At 34.4% G+C, this 26,850-nt stretch overlaps 3 protein-coding genes across 8 annotated transcripts; all 3 read left to right on the forward strand.

The window, feature by feature from the left end:
* Positions 1-1,204: 1,204 nt before the first annotated feature.
* On the forward strand, positions 1,205-4,876 carry LOC142538847 (protein cornichon homolog 4-like). 5 transcript variants are annotated; one of them, XM_075644142.1, is made up of 5 exons: positions 1,205-1,348; positions 2,606-2,787; positions 3,849-3,971; positions 4,064-4,135; positions 4,486-4,876. In XM_075644142.1, exons 1-4 carry the CDS (start codon positions 1,277-1,279, stop codon positions 4,089-4,091), a joined length of 405 nt encoding a protein of 134 aa, XP_075500257.1. In that variant the 5' UTR covers positions 1,205-1,276; the 3' UTR covers positions 4,092-4,135; positions 4,486-4,876. The 5 variants fall into 5 exon arrangements, with proteins under 5 accessions (XP_075500257.1, XP_075500258.1, XP_075500256.1 ...); XM_075644143.1 differs by having other exon boundaries at positions 4,064-4,131; positions 4,452-4,876; XM_075644141.1 differs by having other exon boundaries at positions 4,064-4,131.
* A 3,073-nt stretch (positions 4,877-7,949) lies between these two features.
* Positions 7,950-21,602, forward strand: LOC142539455 (lysophospholipid acyltransferase LPEAT2-like). Of its 2 annotated transcripts, XM_075644933.1 has the most exons (14): positions 7,951-8,436; positions 11,270-11,450; positions 11,651-11,710; positions 11,861-12,024; positions 12,114-12,177; positions 12,440-12,508; positions 13,007-13,102; positions 13,845-13,889; positions 18,983-19,053; positions 20,052-20,118; positions 20,625-20,675; positions 20,765-20,875; positions 20,966-21,013; positions 21,148-21,602. In XM_075644933.1, the coding sequence occupies exons 1-14, from the start codon at positions 8,015-8,017 to the stop codon at positions 21,313-21,315; spliced, it is 1,617 nt and encodes a 538-aa protein (XP_075501048.1). In that variant the 5' UTR covers positions 7,951-8,014; the 3' UTR covers positions 21,316-21,602. The 2 variants fall into 2 exon arrangements, with proteins under 2 accessions (XP_075501049.1, XP_075501048.1); XM_075644934.1 differs by lacking the exon at positions 13,845-13,889 and having other exon boundaries at positions 7,950-8,436.
* Positions 16,152-17,496, forward strand: LOC142539454 (uncharacterized). The gene is made up of 2 exons (XM_075644932.1): positions 16,152-16,737; positions 16,827-17,496. The coding sequence occupies exons 1-2, from the start codon at positions 16,633-16,635 to the stop codon at positions 17,340-17,342; spliced, it is 621 nt and encodes a 206-aa protein (XP_075501047.1). The 5' UTR covers positions 16,152-16,632; the 3' UTR covers positions 17,343-17,496.
* Positions 21,603-26,850: the final 5,248 nt, after the last annotated feature.

Here is a 26,850-nt window from a genome sequence, read left to right on the forward strand (position 1 = left end):
ACGTATAATAGACTATAAATGTCAGCAAGAATATGAATTATACTGGCAAGCACCTGCACCAGTTTGTGAAATGGTATACAACCATCTAATTTTGCTGCAGGGGAACAACCGTCTTCAACTTTCGACTCTACGTTTTCGACTACATTCAGTTACTTTTACCATTGAAATTACATTCCATGTTTCTCATATGTATATGCTGAAGAATGGGGCAAAGAAAACCACAAATAATAATAATAATAATTCAAATATGAGTGTTTCTAAATAGAGGAGGAAACTTCAGAGTATACATATAAAATCAATTATATACTCCAAATCAACGTTACAAAATCATTATTTTGTTTAGATATTCATGCTCCATTTTGTTGCAAACGGCATCTTGAGAATTTACATTCACGAAAATGATAGTTCCATTGTTGGAGTAGAAACTAAAAGGGTAAATACTAAATGCATTAATCTTTCAATTATGAAATAAAATTACATATTATATTTGTACGTATGTTTATCGAATGAAAAGTTGGCGAGGCTTTATATTCTCATCCACAAGAATATTATTTACTATCATAAATTATAAGATATGGTTTAAGCAATTAATTAGTATGTGCAGAGATCGAACAAACCTGCTCGCATATTTCGACGATATTTTTTTTAAACATTCGATTTTATTTCAAAAAAATTAGATAGTGTATCACTGCTTAAGAAAAGTAAAGGAATAAGATAAAAAGGCAAAAAATTGTGTGAGACGGTTTCACGTGTCCTATTTTGTGAGACGAATATCTTATTTGGATCATCCATGAAAAAGTATTACTTTTTGAGTAGGTCTTTTGTGAGACGGTCTCACGAATTTTTATTTGTGAGACGAGTCAAGCCTACGTATATTCAAAATAAAAAGTAATACTCTTAGCATAAAAAGTAATATTTTTTTCATGGATGACCCAAATAAAAGATCTGTCTCACAAAATACGACCCGTGAGACCGTCTCACACAAGTTTTTGTCTTACTTTTTATTGTGAATATAGGTAGGGTTGATCTTTCTCACAGATAAATATTCGTGAGACCGTCTTACAAAAAAACCTACTCTAAGATAAATTGCTTATTTATTATTTAAAGATTAAAGAAATATACATGCTAGAGTCCTGTTTAAAGTCGTGTTAGTTGGGTTTTAAATCGTTTGACGACATCGTTACTCGGCAAAGAATAATATAGGTTGTGTCGAACACAGACGAAAACATGAGAAAGCACAAACGAAAAAGTAGCGAGAGGAGTTGGAGCGAAGGCAATGGTGCATCTGTTTGCATGGTTATTTGCCTTTTTCTTACTCATAATCATTCTAGCCCTTATTCTTTACCAGGTATTTTTCATAATATATACCTAATATGTGTCTCTAATTCCATCAATATGCCTGTTTTCATATGATAATTACTCCGTCTGATTTCCTTTCCGATGAATTGATATATCGTTTATTTGTTATTTTTTTAAAAAAAGTTGATGGGTTTTCTTAGTTAGTGCTTGTACATAATGGGTTGAACGAAATATATGTGTTTGTGGAGTGATTTTCTGTTTATGGGAATAGACTTTGAGTCTTGTAACTTTTTTTGATACGTTGTGAAATTGAGATGCAAGATCCCCATATATGAGCAAGAAAACGAAAATTTACAGTTGAAACTAATTTACATCTTCTTTCTAGTTTATGTGGATGATTGAGTTATGTTTATGGTTTTGAAAACTTGTGCTGTAAGGAGAGAGGTCACAAATATTGATTGTGCTGATCACTCGAGAAGAATGGACATGTTTATGAATGGTCGAGGAGTGAAAAGGGTAAAATGAAAAAGAAGATCACGAGGTTTAGATTCAGAGTACAGAATTTACAGATCGTGGGTAGGCAATATGATTATCATATTGTGGGAGCTCGGTGGTTGGCTCTAGTGTTAAAGATCATGAAGTTGAGTCTTAGCCTACCAAAAAACTAGCTCAAGGGGATGATTGTCTAAGTCCATATATACAACACTTAAGAACTTAACTGAGTTGATGTGAGACATCTAACACCCCATCATGTCCAAGAATGAACAATTGAAACGTGAAGTTTACAAGACATTAGTGGGAGGTCCATAAGGGCAGTCTAACACATAACGGTATGTATGGGTATCTGATATCATGTTAAGATAATGGACTTTGGACTAATTTGACTCCCAAAGTTAGCTCAAGGGGAGAAAATGGTTCGAGTTCATATATACAACTTTCAATAACCTAATCCAAGCGATGTGTATCTAGCATCTAGTATGGGCGTGAAGAGATGCTGGAAGGTGTTTATTGTAAGATGTATTCTGTATGATGCTGACTAACCACAACACTCATTGGTTTAGAAAATAACCAGAATATGATGCAAATGTTAATAATTTTAATCAAGTACACGCGTGTCGAGGGGGTGTTTATGCCATGTGTTTTCAACATATTATTTGGATGTCTTGTTTGTTTCGTGGAGCTAAATACAGAAGTTGTTCTTATAGCTTCCCTTATTTGTCTTTCTTTCTTCTGCATTCTCAGAATGCCTCCCCCTCTTCTTCTATGCTACACTAAATCTGAAACTGAATTATTTTTCTAATTGCAGCTAATGTGCTTGACCGATTTAGAGTTTGATTACATCAACCCATATGACTCAGCATCAAGAATAAATTGGGTTGTATGGCCTGAGTTCATTGCTGAAGGAGTTCTATGCTTTGTCCATCTTACCGCCGGACATTGGATTATGTTCTTGATGTGTCTCCCATATTTATATTACAATATAAAAGTGTAAGTCTTCTTTTTAGTATATTGCCTACAAGAATTGATCATTAGAAAAATCTGATAACAGTTGTTGTCTATTGAAAAACCTTTTATTAGAAATGCAATCCACCCCGACATTGTCACTCGAATATGTTGCATTGAAGAATTTTGTTTTGACTGACAGCATGCTTCCGTTTTGTAGATAACTATCAGCCATAAAAAGATGTAATTATCACTTTATCAGTATGATATTTTCTTTTGTCAGAACTCGGTGAATGCTTCACATAAATTTGACAAGTGTTGATTAATGAAAATGATTTTAAAGATTTATCCCTAAAATAATTAGATTTCAATGAGTAATCCAGAATCGTGACTTCGTGAGTATGAGAATTACCGAGTGTTAAAGCTATGTACTGCAATTTGAATATGAAATTTAATTTCGTTAATTTGACGAAGAGGAAAGAATCATTAATCATTAACCCCTCTCTGAAAAAAATAAACAAAGAATGATTTGAGAAAATGAGAGAATCAATGTCTACAGCGTGTATCCCACAATCTTGTATTCACAAATAGATCTCTGGTCCGTGTTAGTGAACAATGGTACCGTGACAGTGACTTGAAAAGCATAGTGCTCAACGATCTACCAGAGAAACTATCCAATAACAGCTACTTAAACATTGAAAATGCTGGTTATATAAAGATCAGTAGGGATGCATTGATTAGTACTTTAAATTATGTTATGGGTCCGGATAACACATTGTAATATGTATCTAACTGGCACTCTGATCAGTTGAATAGTCTCGTGCTGGAAGATACAAAAGGCTTTGAAAAAGTTATTAGAACTATTTGATTTAATTTTCAAATGAAGCATTCATTTACTCAGATGTGAGAATGATCACCTTATGAAAAATACCCATTCCTATCCCAATGTCAAGTGAGATTACGGAAGCCATTAGCTGATTGCTTGTCATGTGTTTGGCAAAGAGACTTCAATATGTCTTATTTGTAATGGATTTGAATTCTAGGTTGTAAAGTTTTCCTTTGTTTTTTAGAATCATAATTCCCATCATTTCTTGGTTAATGACCAGATATTCTCAGCGGCGGCACTTGGTAGATGTAACTGAGATCTTCAACCAGCTTCATTGGGCGAAGAAGATAAGATTGTACAAGCTCATATATCTGGTCATCCTTCTTGCTTTATCAATATTCTGGTATGATAAAATCTTGTTTTGCATTGTTGATTTTTTTTCAAAATCTGGTATGCTCCTTGATTTGCTGATAACTACCATTTTACACCTTTCAGGATGATTTGGACCATTGTGGAAGAATGAACAACCTTGGTTAGAGTGCCCTGACGAACTTTACATTTTTGTAGGTGATATATGTTTATTCTTTGTAAAATTTTTTAATAAAATGTTTACCCTGTATAATTTCCTTTGCCATTTTAATTTCTCTGTTTGATTATTTTTCCATAGTATGTAGTAATCGCATCAATTTTCCTGTAAGGAGTTGTATGCGAATTGCATTGCACACCTCAGTTCCAAGGGAAATCAAATTTGTCCCACCCGAAATTTGGAAGAACTAACTGGACAAAAAATTCACTGGGACGAAGTTTTTAAAAATAAAGAATAAGGATTGTTCTTGATCTAATATTTCCCATGTTTTTCGTCTTCTTCGATGTAATTTTCTAGGTCTATCATTATTTAGGAAGAAATGTCCTTGCAGAAACTCTGTAATGTGCTCTGTGTGTGTGGTTCACCGGATAGCGGAAGAACAATCTGGAAAGTATTACTGCACTTAAGTTGGACAACTTATGCAGATTAATTTAATCTTGCTGTCCACTTTCTGGTAATGCTGGTCGAAAAATTTATGATATGTGCATTTGATCATCTGAAATAGCTGTGGATGGTATCCGTTCGAGGGTGTTTATGTACAGAAGCTGTTCTCATGTCTTGAACCATGATGTCTTTGATCTAGTTGGCTCGCTTTAAGGTTTTTTTCCATTGATATGCTGTAACTGTAACAGTTTTTGCTAGCCTACAACAGCAAAAATAATAACAACAATAACAATGTTTTTGGCACGGTTGGTGTGATTGATGGATATATTTGTTTCATTCAATGTTTTGTTAAAGTTCAACGAATTGATTTGTTATCCTTATATTTTATATTTTTATCATCTCATCCTATGAATTAACTGGTGTCTTAGGTAATAAGAAACTATATTTTTGTATGTAATTTTTTATATCCAAATCTGGCCATATACTTGGTGAGATTGGAGAATGGATTATTTTTGTGTTGATCTGACAACACATGGTGCCAGTTGAAAGAGAAACACATGGAAGCACGTGGTGTGTCCTAAGTTTTGGATCGGTGGGATTTGCTTGCAAATTGCATTGTCTTGTAATAATGAGTAGAATTTAAGGTTATGTTATTTATTACAATATATTTGTGGGACATAGGTTTATTTTATTGACAAAAAACCACTAAAAATGGCTCTCATTGCAAGCAATAAATAAAGATATATAAAGGAGGATAATCATATCCATCTTGAAAACTTTTGGTCCAAAGTTAAACCCATATGTTCTCAGAGGCTTCATTGTTGAGTAACTCGAGTTATTAATCCAATCTTGGGCTTTTATGTATAAATATATATAATTATGGGTGCAAACTATCGATTGAGATTAAGTAAAATCAAAATAGATATATTATGATTTTGGATTTTAATTCATTTGACAGGACATGAGTCTTTAAGTAATTTTGAAGTATTGTTTGTGGGCATTGACCACTGATTTGGCATTCCTCGTCTTGATCAGAATTTTGCTGTATTCAACAGCTTCTTCCAATCAACTCACTGTGGTCAACATGATCTTGCTTATTTTTTTTCTTTCTTCTTTTTCTTTTTTCTTTTTTCTTTTTTATCAAGCGACTAGTGGCTTTTTCTAAACATCTTATGGCACTTAACTTAACATCACAAAATCCAAATTTTCTTTCTTATAATCCAAGTATGAGAAAACACGAGTTCTTTAAGGATTCCGTTGAAATGCTCCTCTTGATATATGTTCATATTCCTCTGTTCCACCATGTGATAAATGAATCCTTCTTGTTCTATAGAGCTGAAACTCAAGTTTTTTTTGAAACATAATTATTTAGATTTGAAAAATCAGAAACTATATATTTCCAAGTATTAAACATTCCATTCCATTTTTTTGAATGCATCGTTGTATTTTATCTTTCATCTAAATTTTTTTCTCATTTTCTCCATAAAAATAAACTTGAGGTATCCGCATTTTATCTCTAGAAACACAATCATACAATCATGAAGAATTAGGATTAGCATATTCTCTATGTTCCCAAAATTTATTCATGCATTCAATTGATGCAATGAACTCCCTCAATAGTATTCATCATCTAATTCCTTTCAATTTTTTATCGGAAGAAGTTGAATGAGAAATCTATATCCTATATTATGAAAGATCATTATAATTTAAAAATAAGAAATCATATCTCCTTCATTCCAAGTATTTACAGAGTGCATCCATTTCCAATTATCCATAAACCTACTGGACTTTACAGTATCCTTTCACCACTCGCTATGTTTCCTAGCTTCCTTGGTTGCATGGTTCTACTGAGCATACCTAAACTGTTTTCACAGAAAAATATGTGGGATTTTAGGCACGAAATTGTACCAAATAGAATTCCGAGTTCTAAAAATCAAACAATGTGGATCCCTGACTCGACCATTAGTTATTATTCCTTCCGTGAATCACAAAAACTAGGAAACTAAATCAAGAAATTAAAGACGAATTTATGAACAATGACGAAGTTAATTGTGTAATTGTGAATTGGATTCAACATATTTACAAAGAAATCGAGGATAAAATCTAAAACACATTTGTTGAAAGTAATTAAAGCTAGAATATAAAAACCAAGAACAAGTGATCTAAATTGAATTAGAGTTGATTAAATTTGCAGAACATTTTGCTGTAATTTTGAGTTGATTGATGAGTTGTGTATTATTCTGATCTCCATCATAAATTTGGTTCCAACTCCTTCAACCAGTTCGACCAATCTTTTATGATCATTGATCGTGTTTCAACTTACTCAACGTGTTGACAAAATTCCAACTTCTCAAACCAACCAAATCTCACAACATAATGAGCCTTTAGACGTGTGAATTGCAGAATTTGGGTCCTACTGTGTCATAGTATGTTTACAAACTAAAGTCATTTTTTAAAAATTACATTTGACCAAAGGTTGCTTACCCAAGTTGTTCTATACTGATATTCTGTGATAATGTGGAAAACACAAAAGAAAATAAAATTATTCTAAAAATTATTGGGGCTTAAATCAATTTAAATCCAACATTGATTGGTCAGAGCATTAACAACAACATTACCTTCATAATAAATACGTGAATAACGTGGCCGATGAGCCAAGATGATAGCAAGAATCAAACTCAATATGTGAAATTAATATTAATATGTTTTTGGTTAGAATTGTTGATACGTTAAATTGCTCGAAAATCTCTAAAAACAAATAAAAATTTGTTTTCAGTATCTATGTGGAAAAATGTGTTTCAACTCTCCGAGCCCACTTTTTTTTTCTTGGATGAAAATGGCACAAAACATTAAAAATATGGTATTGATATATGATATTTGACTTTTCAAAAAAAAAATATGATATTTGAGTATCGATTGTTTCAGATCTGATACTAATATATTATTTTTTACTACCGAACATGTATTACAAATATTGATATTAATGACACATTTATCTTTACGGATGAAAAATGCTACAAAACATTGAAATAATGTTACTAATATATGATATTTGAGTACTGACTATTTTAGATATGATACAAAATACAAAATTTTGAGTATAAAATTAGAACAATTTTATTAATATGAGTATTTTTTACTTATATTTGAGTACTAAAAAACATATATTAGTATTTTATTTGAAACAACTGATGTTCAAATACCATATATTAATATATGATATTTTTAAAATTTTGTATCGATTTTCACGTAATAATAATAATATGAAAAAATGTACTAATTGTTATATTTAATTCGTGGCGTGGATCTCACGTGGAGGTCGCTTAAGATTTCCCTCCCATTTTTGTTCCGTTTTCTTGGTGGGCCTGTTTGGGCCCATTCTCTGAATATATTATAATATTCTGCACCGCACCCGAGTCCACCATTCCCCCCTATTGGCATAAATCTGCCAACCTCACCACCAATACTCGTCAATCATGGCGGCAGACGACTCTCTCTCCACTCCCTTCCTCGTCACCCGTCCGTCCGATCATCATCCCCACGTCGTCCTCGATGTAAACGGGTGCCATAACCCAGCACGGACCGAATCTGCTTGTCAAAACCCGTTTGAATTCATCGGAGCTAATGAAAAATTCGAGGTTGGATCCAACACTGTCGACCCGTTTCGGAACAGCACTCCTGGAGTGGACGGCGTGTACGAGTGGCTGAAGATTGTGATCTGCCTGCCTGTTGCTGCCGTGAGGCTTTTGCTCTTTGGTTTTTGTTTGATGGTGGGGTATGTGGCCACTGTTTTGGCGCTGCATGGCTGGAAGGATAAGCAGAATCCTCTTCCGAGATGGCGGTGCCGGGTTATGTGGGTCACCCGTTTGTGTGCCCGTGCAATCCTTTTCTCATTTGGGTATGCGCTTTCTCATATTTTTTTACTCTATCTTTTAAAAGTTCATTTTTTTGGATGAATTTGTTATTTGTGGGCTGTGGCTGCTGTATCTATGGAATTTCATCTTTGCTTTTCTTGTTTGCTTATTTCTTCTCGACTTCTTGAAATGAAGCACTTTTCGTATTGTTGAGAAAATTATAATCTACAGTGAATGCAAACAGATGCAACCGCTGTACACGAATTGTGTACGTCGTACATGTATAAGGGTGCCGATTAATTTTCAACATATTAACGTATCTAGCATAAATATAATTCATCAGTTGAGAGTGAATCCTTGAATGATACGATCCAAATTTTCGAAAGTAAAAATTATGAGAACGTATTGTTTATTACTCTTCGAGCGAGTGTTTACACTACAGGAACTGACGAAGATATGAGGCGAAGAACGGAGGAGGGAGCTGAGTTCCGAGAGCATTTCAGCGGATAGGAGAAGGGACTTGAACAGGGAAATTGCTTTTCATTATTATTCAGTGTATGAGTGCAAGTGTCATATTTATAGGTACTAGGCATCTATTATATGTTCTCAATGACTGACAAAACTGATGAAGTGACTAAAGCTATTGCAACTGCTAATGGATCAAACTAGTTAAAAATATGTAAACTGTTTAATATTTTAATGATCATATAATTCCGTACCCCTTTGGAACCTCCTAGTCCTCAAGGTAGCGCATGCTGTAGAGTGGGTAAAGAATGTTGAAACCTGCCGCTCCCAACAAATCAAGCTCTTCATTATGTGAAGACTGACGCATGTCGCTCCCAAAGCATAGAAGTGAAGAAAATAAATGGGATCAGACATAATTTTGATGTCATTACGTAGCATAACAGGTTTCTACTCCCACACTAATTGAATCCACATGGCTGCTGTAGCTTACAAAACTCCTCAGTGGAGTTTCATAATGTCCTTGGTGAACTCGAGAGTGGCGAGGGGAAATGATGACCAAACCAAGTTTCCGACTTCGGAGATGATGCAAAAGAGATGATCCATGTGTGCTCTGTGCCCAAATTGGTGTGTGTTGTGTCGGAATGACATGTTGATTCATTGTCCATTCACGAGTCGGTTATGGCCAGAGGTTTAGAAGAACAAAGATTGGTTTGGGTGTTGTCGAATTTCTTGGCAAGAGAGACAAATTTTTTTGGAAAGTGGTGGTTCATGACATTTGTTGATCTGTGTGGATAGAGAAAAATAGAAGATTTTTGACAACCTTAAAGATACAAGGGAAAAGTGTTAGGAAAAGATCAAGATCAAAATATCTACTTGGATTGGATCTCATGTAGACTTTCAGAATGTCTCAATCTCATATTTATTGATAGATTGCGTTCTGTGTATTTTTTATAGCACCAGTGTCTTGCCTAGTATTTTGTCATGAGTGGATTACTAGTCCGCTTATGGTAATTAAAAGCTATTAATTATTTAATAAAATATCGTTGGTTATAAAAAAACGTTGGACTCGAATTCAATCTTGAAATGAAAATGCCTCGGACAGGAAATTGTGGGAGCCATTCTTCTGAAAAATCATGTTACTTATTATAAAAAGTAGTTTGATATTGTGGGGGTTTAAGTTTTATGTGTATTGAGAAGTTTAAGATTATATTGTATTTGCAATGTCTAGAATCAAATGTTCTGCTCTTGAAAATTGATATGGGAATAACACAGTGTTTCTCCTTCCTTTTCATCCAAGTTTCTTGTGCACGAAGTTGTTTGACTTTTCTCATACCTTAGATAAACTAGCTTGTGCACTTGTGGCGTGCATCATGGAAAATGTAGATTTGACTCAAATATGATAATTTTTAGCAACATTTAGTGATATAAATAATTGAGCAAGTTGAACGTGTTTTAGGTCGATTATTGATTGTCAAAGTTGGTATTGGAATTGTATGCTACCAATCTAATCTGTGTACTATAGAAATGCATCAGTATGTAAGTCTATTTTGAATTATTAGATTAGTATTTTTTTACAAATAAGACTGCATGTGATTTTCCTTTGTTTTAATTTATAATAGAATAAGAGACGAGTAATTGAAGAAAGAACAAGAGTTGCTAATATTTCATCATTTCATGTACTTCTGAGACACCATTATACATATTTAATCTTCTTTTAGTGGTCATCATATATAATTTCTTTTCTTGTAAATAATGTTAAAAGGAAGAAAACTTGAATCGCTGTACGTTGACAATAACAAGTAGATACAAGAAATTGAATATATATATATATATACACACACACACACACACACGTTACATATGATTGGGAAGTTTTTTTGATGAAAAACCACTTTCTAAGCTTTAATTGTTCTTTTAATCGACAAACCCTTTATACCGTACTAAAAATAAAATATTTTAAAAAACAAGAAGTCACAGTAACAGAAACCAAATGAAAGTATAAGCATTACATTTGAGATTTTTTAAATGCTGTTGGCATGACACCTGTTGAGATAAGAACATTAGTTTCTTCAGCCAAAACATTAGTAAATCTAGTTATATCAGAAAGATTCCAGCTAATTTAGCTTGCTGTTTGTTTTAATTGATTGATCTTTTTGTCAGATATCATTTTATGTTTGATTGGCAGATGATCAAAAGTTGAGCATTTATTAAAGAGGCTTTTATTTTACTAGCATGATTATCAACTGTGGATGATCCTAAAACAGAATAAAAATGATTAATTCAGGATTGTAGGATTATACTTGTTTGTCTAGATTTCCTCTAGGTGTTGATGTTTTTTTTTCTTTTCTGGCATATGAGTCCTATTTTGAGTGGGAAAACTCATTCCTATCACTTTGGATTGTCATACTGCAGCTACCATTGGATAAAAAGACGAGGGAAGCCTGCATCGAGGGAGATTGCTCCTATTGTTGTTTCGAATCATGTGTCATATATCGAACCTATTTTCTTTTTCTTTGATTTGTTTCCGACAATAGTTTCCTCTGAATCACATGATTCCATGCCTTTTGTTGGAACCGTCATCAGGGCAATGCAGGTAATTTAGATTCTTGCTATAATGTGTTTTCATTTTCAGTTTGTGATTCTGCAAGTCTTTTCGAAGAGTGGTGGTTCGGAGTAATTTCTATCATAGATTCATAGGAATTTTTAAACTCTTGATTTATACATTTGTCCTTATTGCTGTTGAACAAGGAATCTCGCCAAAAGTTTAATCAAAAGACCTGATTCCTTCTGTAGGTTATTTATGTTGATAGATTCTCAAAATCATCCCGGAAGCATGCTGTAAATGAAATAAAGGTAGAAGGCATCCGTGTGCACTCTATTTTATGTTTGAACCAAATGTAGGATGCCAAATAATGACTGAATGTCGACATGCTTTATTATTTCATGTCCCAAGTTTGGAGTATAATTTAAATTTATAAATTTTATTCAAGAATCTGAATACAGAGAAAGGCCTCTTCCGGTCGATTTCCTCGAGTGCTTTTATTTCCCGAGGGAACAACAAGCAACGGCAGAGTTCTTATATCCTTTCAACTTGGTGCATTCATCCCTGGTCATACCGTTCAGCCAGTCATTGTCCGTTATCCCCACATACATTTTGACCAATCATGGTACTGCGGCCTCTGATTTTTTTCACTGATGTTCTGTCAACATGTATGGTATTTTCTTATAATCTCAAAATGAGTGTTGTCTCGTTCAGGGGGAATATACCTCTTGGGAAATTGATGTTCAGAATGTTTACACAGTTTCACAATTTCATGGAGGTATGCATCGATTTCTCATTGTCTCTGGATATAAGAAAGAAGAAGGAATTTAATAATTTACCGTTATCATTGATTCTGCTATAACCTAAATGAAGAACCTTTTAACCTGCTGCAGCCAGGTTCAGAATTTGTATTACTGTCTTGTTTTGGAAATGATTCTTTGGGCACTCAGCTAGCATTGTCATTTTTAGGCTCTCTTAAGCTTGACATTTTTTTTGTGTTAGATGGTTTAGTATGGTCATGTCAATCTTATGTTGCACAGGTTGAATATCTTCCTGTTGTGAAGCCCAACGAAAATCGGAAGGAAAATGCCATCTGTTTTGCTCAGAGAGTGAGTCTTGTCTTACTGGTTTACATAGATTTGATTCTCTGTCATATGTTTTGATACCTTTCAACTTGTGCTCGTGTAATTTTCAGTGTTAACATCACAATTCTAAGTATGATATGCATTCCAATCAAGCCATTAATGTTCTTGTGAAGGCATTTCAACATCTGAAATACATGTTTGTGGAATTTATTTATGGTTTGGGCTATGGTTTACTGGAAATAATAATTTGATGTAGAAATTTTAGAACTCTCTCGTCAGATTAAGTAGAGAAATAAGTTAGCAGCCATGTTTAGAAATTGAGTTATCAATGTTACAAAGCAAACATTACATTAGTAGACAAGGGATCCTAGGACAAATTCCCTTTGAAGTCATAAGCTGATCTTTAGATCCTCTTGTATGGCTTTTGAACATCAAGTCTGATATATTGCAATATTTTTTTTCATCATTATTTTACTGATTCGTTATTTCCATTGATTAAATTGTTTATGTTATTCAACGCAGACAAGTCATGTCATTGCTAGTGCTCTCAATGTCCCACAAACATCACATTCTTATGGAGACTTCATGCTTTTTGCAAAGGCAGCTGAGTTCAAGCAGGTCTGTGATTAGCTTTTGTACCTGAGAATTCGTTCAGTTGTTATTGTTCACGAATGTGCTGTTTGTTATAAAATTACTTGTGCATGCTTTAAACAATCAACAGTGTGCCGCTGTCTTGAATTTATTCTTTTTGTTTCTTAATTTTTTCTTTTATTGCTTGGATAAGTTTGAACTTTGAAGGAATAAATAGCAGTACACTGGGCATCATCCTTCACATCTTCTCACATAGCTTATTTTGCATGAGAGACTAATTTACATCGTTCTTATGTTGATAGTCATGCAATTTGTGCACCTTATGGGGTAGAGAACATCTGTCATAGTACTACAATGCTCAACTCTTTTGCAACTTATGCATTTAAGACTTCTGTTACCATCATGTTACACTACCCTCTTTTTTTTCTTCTTAATCCTACATCTTAATTTGTGCTATTGTACACAATATTTCAGCTATAAGAATTCAAATCCTTTATCAAGCAGGTTGCAGTGGTCAATCAACTTGAAAAGCCACTAATATATTATATTCATTTATGATGCTACTTTTGTCGGGAAAAAATTCCTAGAAAATGCCGCTCTCATCTAGATTTTTCTTTATTATTTCCATTTTATTTCGTAACTTTTGTCGAAGGTTCTATACTGGCTCAAATAATTGTCAAATGAAGATTATTACTCAAGGAACATAATATGTTCATATGCTTATCTAAATGTTGGATTCTTTGCTGATAAAATGTCAAAATTTCGGCAGGAAAACCCCTCAAATTATATGGTTGAAATGGCTTGGGTTCAATCAGTAAGTTGGATTAAATTTATTTATCTTTTGAAAAGTTACTTAAACTACTTTGACGCTATCCACTGGGTCAATATGGTTTGACATTTTTTGTCGTGCAACTTAAAATAATTCTAGCATATGGTCCATTTTTTACTATGTGTAATGATCGAGCTTTTCTAACACATTAATTTAGAACAATTAAATCTCTCCAATCGTCAAAAGTGTACGAGTCACGTTTTAATATAGTGTAACAAGTACAAATATCGTTTCACATTTATTTTTAAGTACGTATGTGATTCAACCATAGTTGTCAAAGGCGCGCCTCTAGGCGCGTCTCAGGCGCTAGGCGGAGCTTCAGCGCCTTATGGCAACCAGGCGACGGTGCATGGGTGGGCGAGCGCCTTTAGCGCCTTGAAGCCGTCTTTCTCCGGGCGATAGGCGTTCCAGGCGTTGCGCCTTTTTTTCAGAACCATGATCGCATCGCATAAGCAGGTTTCTCCTTTATTTTTTAATGACCCAAAGCCCAACTAAATAAGCCCATAACTAATTTCAGCCCACAAGTAATTTATTTCTAAAAAAAGCCTAGTTTTGCTTTGCATGTCGATACGTATTCTCATTTCTCCCTGCCGATTGAAGCTTCTGCCGCACACCATTCTCCCCTGCCATTTCTGCGCACACCATTCTCCCCTGCCTATTGAAGATTGAAGCTCCTGGACCTGTTCTTCTCTGCCACAGCCGCAGGCTTCTGTTTTCAGGGCAGATTCTTCATTCTTCTCTTTCAGGCTTTTGTTTTGCATTTATTTTAAAAAAGTAGCCTAGTATGGCTTTTCATCCTCAATCAGAAAACACACAACCAGATGGGGATAATAAGAAAGACCCCGGTTGGAAGCATTGTTATTTGAAAAATCCAATTGATACTAATAGTGTGACATGTAGGTTTTGTGGCTTCACGTCCAATGGAGGAATTTTTCGAGCCAAACAACATATTGCTAGGAATTCAAAAAATGTCAGAAAATGCAAAGAGTGTCCTCAAAGTGTCCGTGATGAGCTGCTGAATTATATGAATGAAAAGAAGAAGCAAACATTGAGAGCTTGCGGTGGAATGAAGCAAGATTTTTGCTTTCTTGATATCGATGAAGATGAAGACGATGCAGAAGATGTACAACCAAGCAAAAAGAGAAGTTTGACTTCCATACACGAGGCTGGAACTGGAAGTGGAAGTGGCAGTGTTAAAGGGCCGATGGATCTCTTTATCACGAAGAAGAAAACCAAAGGGGGGAAATTGAGGCAAACAAACATAAACGATGCTTGTGATAAAGAGCTTAGAGATCGAACAGTTCAAAAGATAACTCGTTTCATGTATCAAGCTGCGATTTCTTTCAATGCTGCCCATTTAGATAGCTTCAAGGAAATCGAATTTGAAACCACCAAGTTATCATGAATTGAGGGTACCACTTTTACAGAAAGAATTTACCTACACAAATGAGTTGTTGAAAGAAAACAGAGATGAATGTGAGAAATATGGTTGCTCAATTATGTCTGATGGGTGGACTGATAGGAAGCATAGAACATTGATCAACTTTTTGGTTAATTCACCCAAAGGAACAATGTTCTTGGAATCTGTGGATGCATCCGCCCATGTCAAGACTGGAACCATGTTATATGAGTTGCTTGATAGATTTGTAGAGCGTGTGGGAGAGAAAAATGTCGTGCAAGTGATTACAGACAATGGCAGCAATTATGTTTTAGCTGGTAAGTGAAGTATTGAAATTTTATTTCCTTGGATATTATATTACATATAACATAAATTGATTCTTTTTTGTTTTGTACTCTTTTTTTTGTAGGTAAACTTCTAGAAGCAAAAAGACCGAATTTGTTTTGGACTCCATGTGCTGCTCATTGCATTGATTTGATGCTAGAGGATATTGGCAAAATTGAGGTGGTTCGGAAGACTATTTCTAGAGCAATTGCTCTTGTTGGTTACATTTACAATCATGGAGGTGTTTTGCACATGATGAGAGAATTTACTGGAAACAAAGAGCTGGCAAGACATGGAGTCACCCGTTTTGCTACTACATTTCTCACTTTGCAAAGCCTCCACAAACGACAAAAGGCTTTGAAGAGAATGTTCATATCAACACAGTGGATAGAAAGTAAATGGTCAAATGATATAAAGGGTAAGAAGGCAAATGATACTGTTTTCAAGCCTTCATTTTGGAATAATGTGACATAAATTCTTAAAGTGATGTGTCCTCTAGTGATGGTTCTTCGCATTGCCGATAATGAAACAAGGCTAGCGATGGGTTATATCTATGAAGCTATGGACAGAGCAAAAGAAACAATTCTCAAGTCCTTTGATAACAACAGAGAGAAATGTAAAAAAGTGTTAGAATTTATTGATGCTAGATGGGATAATCAGCTTCATCATCCTTTGCACGCGGCAGGATACTACTTAAACCCATAATCTTACTATCACAATCCGAAAGTTGAGACGGATGCAGAAGTCACAAATGGGTTGTTTGCATGCATACAAAGATTGATTCCAAGCCATGACGTGAGGGATAAGATTATTATGGAGGAGTTGCCGGTATATAAGAACTCGGAGTCATTGTTCGGCAACGAATTTGCCATTAGAGCAAGGAATAATAAAGACCAACCAATGGCGCCTGGTATGTGTTTTTTTTTGCAAGAAGTTAAATAGTTAAATACTTAAATATCAAATGAAAATGATGAGATACATTTTTTTTCAACGGATTGGTGGAAAATGTTTGGCAATGGTACTCCAAATTTGAAAGAATTTGCTATCAAAGTTCTTAGCCTCACATGTAGTGCTTCGGGTTGTGAAAGGAATTGGAGCATATTTGAGCATGTGAGTAAATACTATTACGATATTACATGACTTCTTTCACTTTTCTTTTCAATTTATAGTTTATGATGGTTTCGTCATTCGCGTCACAGATACATTCAAAGAAAAGGAATAGACTAGATCACAAGAAACTAAGAGATTTGGTATATGTGAAGTACAATCAAACACTCAAGGCTCGTGCGGCTAAGAAGGATAAAATAGATCCTATAGTTTTGAGGAATATTGATGATTGTAATAATGAGTGGTTGATTGGAATGATGGAAGCTGGAGAGGAACCTGTTTTTGATGATGATGATGATACTTTGACATGGAACGTTGTAGCAGAGGCTGCTGGAGTAGAAGAAGAAACCAGACATACTAGACAACAACGGACCTCGAACCCTATTTATAGGGGAGCTTCAACTTCTAGAAGCAAAGGTAGGGGAGGACGAAGAGGTCGGGTGACAAGCCAAACTACTCATGCTCTACAATCACCAATGGATGTAGATGAAGAATCTACTAACGAGGGAGAGTTTGATGATGATGTGTTGAAAGATGATTATTCAGACATTGATGAAAATGTGGAGGATGGTGATGTGGATGAAATGATTGAATTAGAAAGTGATTGATCTGAGTCTAGATTGTTTTGGAAAAATTAAATTGTCTAGCATAAGATTTGAATGTGTTGATTTATCGACAATATTGAGATATTTTTGTTTTTTGTTACTTGAAGCTTTATTTATTTAGTTTTTCATATAGTTCATTTTTATTAATAGTTGATTTTTAGTAGAACATAAATATATAATACATTCTCTCTATATTATCGCCTCGTGGCTAGGCGATCGCCTTTTGTCGCCTAGGCGTTCGGGCGCTAGGCAGTGGCTCGTCGCCTTGACGTCGCCTAGCGCCTTGACAACTATGGATTCAACAAGAAATTTCCTTACCTGCCTAACTTGTAATGAATCCTAGCGAGTTATACGGACCTACTGGTCCAGAAGCTTCTCAAGCTCAAGCATTTACTCTTTTGACGGAATTCTCTAACTATCAATATGTTTTGTAAAACTATATTAATTTAATCAACAAAATGAAATAACCAAGCGACTTGTGTTATTTAACAATTGCGATTGCATTAACGGACTATAGATCCTCTAGTTTTCGATTTTCGGTGTATGACTATCAACATGTACTCTACCTCATATGTCTATGCAAGTTGTAGATCCCTGAATTATGTTACTCTATCATATTATAAAACCTCATATCGGTCCAAAGATGCAATCAACACAATAACATAATCAAGGATGCTTAAAAAAAATCCAATCTTCAAAAAGAAGTCAAAACATAATTGCTTGGGGGTGGATCTCTTAAATCCTAACTAAAAGAAAAGAGAAAGGGAGAAAATGCTTGTGAAGTTCTTGTTCTTCGCTTGCATTCTTGCTTTTGATTGCTTTTCCCGTGCAGCTGTGTCTTTTCTTATCTTCCTCGCCTGCTGTTGCGTTCGTATTTGATGATTTTTTAGTGTGTCCCCTCTGTCTGCTGGGGCTTGCTACTTGTATTTGCATCCAAGAGTCCACGAAAGTAAAAAATTCGAGAAGATCAAATTTTCCTTATCGAGATCTGCTGGGACGGTAGAAGATACCGCCCTAGCGCGCCCTGTGTTGTCCCATGTTCTTACTTTTGAAGGTCTCATTCTGGGGTGAGCGGAAATAACCGCCCTAGCGCGCCTCCTCTGTCTACAATTCAGCTTGTCATGCAATCGCGCCGAGGCGGTCGGAAAACACCGCCCTAGCGCGACATGTTTTGTCCATGGCTTGGTAAACATATGCTCCGAGAATAACTTATGGAAACTGTTATTGACCTCATAACCTATGGCAATTTTTATTGATCATGTGAGGTCATCCTCAATGTATTTTAGCCTGACTTCCCGAACTAACGATATTGCTGCACTGGCAGTTGATTATAATTAAGTTTCAATGCTGCTTTGTAGCTGTGGTAGATAGAAGTTCTCCTTTTTAGGCATGTGGGTAGATTTTATCTGAATGTACAACTATCATTTTATTCCTCCAAGTTATTGTAGTTGGGCACAGATATCATTTTGGAAAATAAATTTTCACAACCAAAATGATGAACCAAAATCGTTAGAATGCTATGCTTTCGTTCTATTGGATTTTGTTCATAAAATGAGTTGCAACTTCTTCTGGATGTTGCATCTTTTCTTGTTTGTATCGATTAATTGCTGCAACTAATATTCATAATTGCCATTTGTTTTCAGTCTTTACGTCTAAGGGTTTTGGAGGCTGTGGAATTTTTGGAGATATATCTTTCAATGAACCCAGATTCCAGGTATTTGGAAAGCATTTGAATTTTCCATGTGTTATATATGCTTGAAGTACGTTGTATCAGCTTATCACTTGTTCTATTTTACTCAAAATGGATTGATAAATTAAAGTTACTGTATAACTATTTGAAGTCAAGTTGTGGTCGTGATGACTTTTAGACGATCAATTAGCATCTCAAATCAGGCCATTAAAATAATTTTGATCGCCTCCATTCCCTTTTATTAGGGTGACCTTTTCATCTTGGTTAATAAATGGTACCAGTTTTAGCATAAAGTGCAATTTAGCATAAAGTGACAAGTGGGAGGTTTTCTAGCTTTGCTTCTAGGCTAACAATGATAGTTGGGGGTGTAATTTATTTTAAAGAATAACAAATTGAAAATTATTGAGTATCAGTTTAATTGGTAGACACCATAAAGATTGGTGAATAGAAAAATGAGTCGATATTCAGTACAATTTGCCCATGTTCTGCAATTTTTTTCCTACGCTATTCATGATTCTCACATTGTGGTTGCTGGGTTAAGGGTTACATCTTGCCATGCACTGGTTGAACATAAAGAATAGTGTTCTACGAAGCGGTAGGCGGGCAACCACCCATCGCCTACCGCCTAGGCAGCTTTTTTTATACCTAATATCTAATGTTTCTAGTATATCTCTGTATTTCTCCAACAATTCCTCTATATTGGATTCAAACTCAAAATCAATGACATATTCTTCATATTTATACGATACAAATTTTATTGAAAAATATGTCGAAATATCTTTTTTTAAAAAATAAAAAATAAAAAAGTTATATATTACTTTAGGTGGCTTCTAAAAATTGGGGCGATGAGCGACCGCCCGATGCCTAGGCGATCCTAGGCAGGGCCTTTTAGGACACACTGATAAAGAAGCTAGATGGGGATTTCTTTATTGAGTTCTTGCATTGCAGCTATTTTATATATTTTGAAGATCTAGTTTGTAAATGCGAAGAATGGTTCTTATAGAGTTTCTTATTATTTGCAGCGGATATGTCGAGTTCCACAACTTCATCAAGGTTTTGAGACTGAAAACTTCCATGCTGTCTGAGAAGGTTAGCTGCCAACTCTAGCTTTTCATTGGCTTGTATAGTTTTTGTCTCTTATGTGTATGGGTAAAGAGAATGTACGTCATGATACTTTTGAGAATAAGGGTGATAAATAACAGTAATTCCCCAATCAAGGTTTGTAGAAAGTTAGCATTGACCTCACCTCTGTTGTAATTTTGTCATTGTTCCTTAGTTTTCTTCATATATTTAGTGAAAACCTGCTTTTCTTCCTGTATGCACTGTCCGTTTGTCCAAATTTTATCTTTAATCTGTCTGGAGGTAATCTTATACGGTTAGCATCACTTACTACTTATTTGGTATGTACATACGAACAACCTGTTTGTGTCTACATTGAAGTATCGAACAGAGAAAGGACTTGGGTGCTAGACTTTGTCTTTTTGGTGCTATACTTTTTGTCTGGCCTTGGTTTTAGTCTTCATAATGGCATCTAATTTGGATTGTAGTTTTTCGTAATTTACTTGAATTTTATGTTCTATTCTTTAATATCACAGATTTTTGGGTTTATCGATACACACAGGATTGGTAAAATAACATTCAAACAGGTAAGCTAATACTTCCATGTTCATTCTAGTGTGCATAACGATCTCTGCCGACCAAGAATCTTCACTATTAACAGCACTTGTTATGTCAGTTTCTGCTTGGATCTGCCCATGTCTTGAAGCAGCCACTATTTCGGCATGCTTGTGAACTAGCATTTAGTGAATGTGTCGCTGATGGAAAGAATCACATTTCAAAATCAAAGGTATTATTTCATCAATTAGTTTTGTTAGTTCCTGGTTATTTGTTTGGCTTCTATGTTTAGCATCATGATCTGTGAGTTTTCTCATGACAGTTACATGATGCCATCTCAGTAGGTGTTCCGAATTTGCACCTTGATGAGGTTAGTTTGTGAATTAACTGAACTTTCTCTGTCAATGACACTTGATTGTTCTTAATGGGGAGTCAGATTATGAAAATTGATGCTAATATTCTCAACACTACTATTAAGAAATTGTCACTTTTTGATCTTTGCAGATCGAGGGGCTTTTTAGTTTGTTCGATGTTGATAGTGATGGAAAAATCAGCAAGAACGATTTTGTATCGTGTTTGAGGAGACATCCGTTGCTAATAGCCCTTTTCATACCTCTGCTGCTGCATATAGGTTCGTCTATATTGGATCCTACTTTAATAGAGGTGTTGTAACTTGTGACAGATGGATGACATGCAAATGATAGCGATTTTTTGTGTTGATTTGTGCTGGATTAGGAGAGTCTTAAGCTATTTTTTGTGTTGATTTGTACTGGATCAGGAACTTAAGTCATGAGTGCCGTTCCTTATGTGTGTGTCCAAGTTTCACTTCTGAAAATGTTGTGCTTGGTATCGTGTGTTTGGCTTCAATTTGACATGTAAATGTATTGAATTTTGGCTTGTGTTGTTATTGGGTGAGCATAATGCGTGCTCTCAATTTGTTATGAAAAATTACTATTCTTACCAGATCAACTTTAATTCATTAAAATGTAGAGTAAGAAGCATTTTATGGAATTAAATTACAGTTATTGGAGATATTTAGTCTAACATGCTAAATATAAACATATTGTTGTAAAAGAATATCGTATGGATTTGTGAGGACATGCTACAATAGTTCAAATTGGTTTTGCAAGAAATATCGACTTATTCCTCAAACTAGATCAACTGAAAAATCTATTGCTTTCAATTGTGTAGTGCACACAATTTTTTCCGCTTATTACATGTGTTTCTTTTGCACGCTTGACCCAACTTGGTGAATGGGACTAGTGATTCCCATATAAAGAGTGATGGACACGTAGCATGTGCGCAATCGCGGCCTATAGCAGGATGACTTGGAATAGCCTAACTCAGGGAAGTTCTTAGAGAAATGGCCTCACTGTAGTCTAGAACATCCGACACTATGGTTCTTGAACGAAAAGAAATGCATGTAACAGACAAGTCCAATAAAATCTAATGGATAATGGAAAATCATGTTGGATCAAATCAAAGCTTGCAAGTTAGGCAAGTTGGAATACCATGTCAAAAACATAAATTCCCTCATTGGTCAAAAATACTTGGGCATCATGCAGGTAAACTCGAGTCATTATTAGGTATTTATGTATATTCTTCTGTCGTCGTCTGTTTTCTTCGACAATAAATCATGATTTGAGCGTCGGAAGAATTGGCTAAAAGAATGGCCGGCAACCTTCTCACTCATAGCCACTTCAAACGAGAATTTCACTAGCTCTTGTTCCTTGTCATAGTGCACGACTTTGAATAGATTTAATTTGTTATCTGGTAAATAAGGGTGATTTTATGTTACGTCGGGTGTAAGATGTTTGTGCGAACATATCATTTTAAAACAATAAAAATATTGACGAGTCTTACATCTTTGTTTTGAATTAAGATGTTCGTCTAACAGCTGATACAAAGAATACATCGAGAGTTTTTCTCCTGATGTCAGCAGTCAAGATTAGGCAATCTACTCCACTGTTTTTTCTTTTGAAATACAAGTACAAGTACAAGCCATTTGAGGGAAATATTCTCACATTTACATAATTCCACATTTAAGCATGCAATTATTGTTACTAAAAAAGGGAATCTAACTTTTTTCCGAACTACGTCCACTTTAAAATTAATAACTGTCACGTGTCAATATAACCACCATTGAATCGAAATATCTTAATTAAAAAATAGTAATTATTCACATTAATGTGATTATATCACTTTTAAAGTAGTCAAAAATCAAATGTGATATTCTCTCTATATAAAAAAACTAATGTGATATCATCCCTATTATTTAAACTAATAAGAAATGATATTTAACTAAAATTATTTTAATAATGTATAAAATTTTATATTTTATAAGGTAAAAACTTATGTGAAACGGTCTCACAGGTCGTATTTTATGAGACATATATCTTATTTGGGCCATCCATGAAAAAATATTATTTTTTATGTTACAAGTATTACTTTTTATTGTGAATATCGATAGGATTAACCCATCTCACAGATAAAGATTTGTGAGACCGTCTCACAAGAGACCTACTCTTTTATGAATTGTTTTAAAAGCTTATAAATTGCAATATCTTTATGTTTTTGAAAAAGCTTGCTAAAATCTTTGAATAAAATAATATAAAGAAGCTTAAAGAGCGTGATATTTTGGGCATTATAAAATTATTATTATAATTATTTTTAAATATAAAATGATATATTACTACGAAAAATAATGTAAATAAATATTTCCGGATATATTTTAAACGTTTATTGAGTTTTGGTAGAGTACTTGTGAGATGTACTAACAATTTTGGAGATATTTCGGTCTTTCAAATATCAAAATAAAACCTTAATAAATAAGTTTGGGTCACTCAATTAATTTTCTTTTTAGCAGAGTTCGTTATAATTGAATCTTGAACCAAAAATTTTATTACATGAATTTTGATGTCAAATAAGTTATAAAACATCGTCATAATCACTTAAATTATTTAAAATTACTTATTAATTTAAAATTATTATAATATATCAAATAACTTGTTTTGATATTTAACTTTTTTTACAAAGTTTTCCATAAATCACTTTTTAGTAAACTATTTTAAAGAATTTATATGTTCAACCTGTTAGTGGACTATCAACAAGAACTCAACGTCTTAGGCCGGTATCAATTGGTATCACGGTGCGTTAGCGTGCATACATACGTGTGTGTGTGTATATATATATATAAATTTTATAATGAAATTATTTTCAAACTGATTCAGTAGCTAGGAGTGGGCACGGGTCGGTTTTCGGGTTCGGGCACCCGATAGTAAATTTACTACCCGCCACCAACCCGATCATGTCGGGTATTTTCTGGTACCGGACAGTCGGGTACTCGAAAAAAAAAACCATTTTTTTGAAAAAATATATGTAATTATCACATTTCACAAAAAATCATGTCATTAAATCAAGTTATGGCTAATCATTATATCATATTATGGTTAATAAATTTAAAAAAACACATGTATTTTTCATATTTCACAAAATATCATGTCATTATATCATTTTACGATTAATCATTTATCATTATATCGGGTTTTTTTATATTTAATTTAATTTTTAATTTTTTTTGAAAAATAATTTTAAAAAAAATATTAGCACTTCTACTGCAATCCGTGCTGTTCACGTGGAGCAGCGTCCGTGCTTTGTAAGCACGGACTGTGCTCCACGACGAAGCACGGGCGCTCTAACGTGGAGCATGAGTTGCTCCACGTTGCACGGACGCTCTAACGTGGAGCATGGTCCGTGCTTGGTGGTAAGCACGGATCGTCCAGGTGGCGCCCTCTTTACCACCCTTCTCTTATCCCTGCAATTCCTATCCTATCCTCTCTTTATTATCTCCTACTTCCTCACCATCCTTCCATTTTCGTTTCTTCCCATTTTCATTTCTCCTTCTGCATATCGTAATTTCTTCGATCGTTACAATTTATTCCTTCGTCGCCGAACAAATTTTTGAGATCGTTGCTTAAAGTTAAACGAAGTTTAGAAGATCGACAATTTAGTTCAGAATGACAGATCATCGAGATCCAGAAGATCCCAGTGTCCTCTATTTACAAGCGACACATATGTCATCAAATATATCATCATTAACCATTGATGATATTGTTAAAGTGAAGAGGTCAGACAATTTGATTTGGAAGCTATACACTGATAATTATATATACAATCGTGTACTTTCATATTTAAATCATATGGGTTTTTATAGAGTGTTAGAATGTGGCTCACAATTGTTTGATAATCATTTGATAACTGCTCTTGTTGAACGTTGACGACGCGAGACATACACGTTTTATTTTACATGTGGTGAAGCAACAGTCACGTTACAAGATGTTTCAATAATTTGGGGTCTAACAATTGATGGTGAAGTAGTCACCGGAGTAGATGTGTCATATAAAGTTGATGAATGACAACACATCTGTTTGGATTTGTTGGGAGATGGTCATTTGTCTATGACTGCACTACACGATCATTGTATGTATAACCTTGTTAATGATGATATTTCAGAAGTAGATGTTAGCCAGATCCGGACATCGAGCACTCGTCTGTAATGTTGGATTCGACCAATATGGAGCATGATTTTGTTCCGACGAGACATTGATATATTGATCCCAAGACCCACTTACATTATCGAAATTTATATTACCGAGTCCTTCAGTAACCTGTGGAACATAAGATTCTTGATCCTGGAAAACATCATATGTAGAAATACCGGGTTGATTATTGAAACCTGAATCGGAGGCATGTGGAACGTAGGATTCAGGATCATCAAATCCAACATGATGCTCATTTGAATTTGCTTCCACGTATAAATGCAACATATGCATATTGTCACGTTGCATTATAAAATGTAAAGCATAATCATCGACGAGATTGACTTGAATTTCATACCAAGATGATCTCTTCATGAATGAATATTTTGTTGACAACTTCAGAAAAAAATTCGTTGGATCGATTCCTAATATTTTATGCACAACTTCAGCCAACTCCAACAAATTAATAGATCGTAATACTCTTACCGGTCTAACAAATGGAATGTTGTATTCAACCGATCCATTATCGATAACTACATGACCACCAAAATATACGAGTAAATCGATGTTAGACATTATCCCAATGAAATTTGAGAGAAAAATTATGAGAAAATTGATAACTCATTCATCGAAGATATGTTCAATTATATACATGAAGAAATTTCAAAACACTATTTATATTTTAATTAATGCATTTCACGTGAAATTTCATAACTTCAGAGTTCACGTGAAAGCTTGTGAAAGCAACCGATAGCAATAAAGGCAAAAAAAAGGACAAAAAAAGTACGAAAAATTAATATAATATACAGAGTCCGTGCTTACGAAGGACGCTCCAACGTGGAGCATTGTTTATGCTTACGAAGCACGGACGCTGCTCCACGGATTGCAGTAAAAATGCAAATGTTTTTTTAAAATTATTTTTGAAAAAAAATTAAAAATTAAATTAAATATAAAAAAACCCTTATATCGGGTTATGACTAGCCACAAAAACAATACATGTATATTTAAATTGAAATGGACGGATAGACCCATAAAAAAATTTTAAAACAAAAATTTTGTCGGGTATAAGTAAAATACCCGAACCAGGGACCGATAATGTCGGGTACCCGACGAACCCGAGTTTTCAAAAAAAATACCCGACCCAAAACTTGATCGAGTACCCGTTAACCGAGAATAAACACCCACCCCTAGCAGTAGCCTTTGAATGCATACTTTATTTTCACATATGAGTATATATAATTTAGATATTATGAGGGTATATGGTGGACATCTCAATATCTCATGAACACCGCAAAATGTTCATATAAATATCATTAATGAATTCCACAAGATATTCACGTGAATATCATAAAAGCGTTTAATAAATATTTCGAGATCATAACATACATATGAATATCAAAGATATATATATATATATATATATATATATATATATAATCTCAATGTGTTTTCGAATCGTCATTGGTTGCTTTGAGTGTCGTACTGCCGATGTTGACGTCTTCTTCGCCGTACGAGCACAACTAAATTTTTTTAATAATATTTATGAGATCAAACAACCATTTACTAGCATTAATTGTCAGATTTCATAAAATCAGACTTGATTTACCGATTCGACATAATTTAATTCGAAAAAAATCAAGTTTAAGGTTTTCAGATTTGGGTCAGATCG

The sequence above is a fragment of the Primulina tabacum genome, chromosome 3, assembly GCF_025594145.1.
Source record: "Primulina tabacum isolate GXHZ01 chromosome 3, ASM2559414v2, whole genome shotgun sequence".
Taxonomy (NCBI): Eukaryota; Viridiplantae; Streptophyta; class Magnoliopsida; order Lamiales; family Gesneriaceae; genus Primulina; species Primulina tabacum.

Coding starts and splice junctions, on each gene's coding strand:
- LOC142538847 (XM_075644142.1), top strand. CDS start 1,277: ATGGTGCATCTGTTTGCATGGTTATTTGCCTTTTTCTTACTCATAATC. Junction 2,788..3,848: donor TTATATTACAATATAAAAGT/GTAAGTCTTCTT, acceptor GTTAATGACCAG/ATATTCTCAGCGGCGGCACT. Junction 3,972..4,063: donor CTTGCTTTATCAATATTCTG/GTATGATAAAAT, acceptor TACACCTTTCAG/GATGATTTGGACCATTGTGG.
- LOC142539455 (XM_075644933.1), top strand. CDS start 8,015: ATGGCGGCAGACGACTCTCTCTCCACTCCCTTCCTCGTCACCCGTCCG. Junction 11,711..11,860: donor ATGCTGTAAATGAAATAAAG/GTAGAAGGCATC, acceptor ATCTGAATACAG/AGAAAGGCCTCTTCCGGTCG. Junction 12,509..13,006: donor CCATCTGTTTTGCTCAGAGA/GTGAGTCTTGTC, acceptor TATTCAACGCAG/ACAAGTCATGTCATTGCTAG.
- LOC142539454 (XM_075644932.1), top strand. CDS start 16,633: ATGTTTGGCAATGGTACTCCAAATTTGAAAGAATTTGCTATCAAAGTT. Junction 16,738..16,826: donor ATTGGAGCATATTTGAGCAT/GTGAGTAAATAC, acceptor TTCGCGTCACAG/ATACATTCAAAGAAAAGGAA.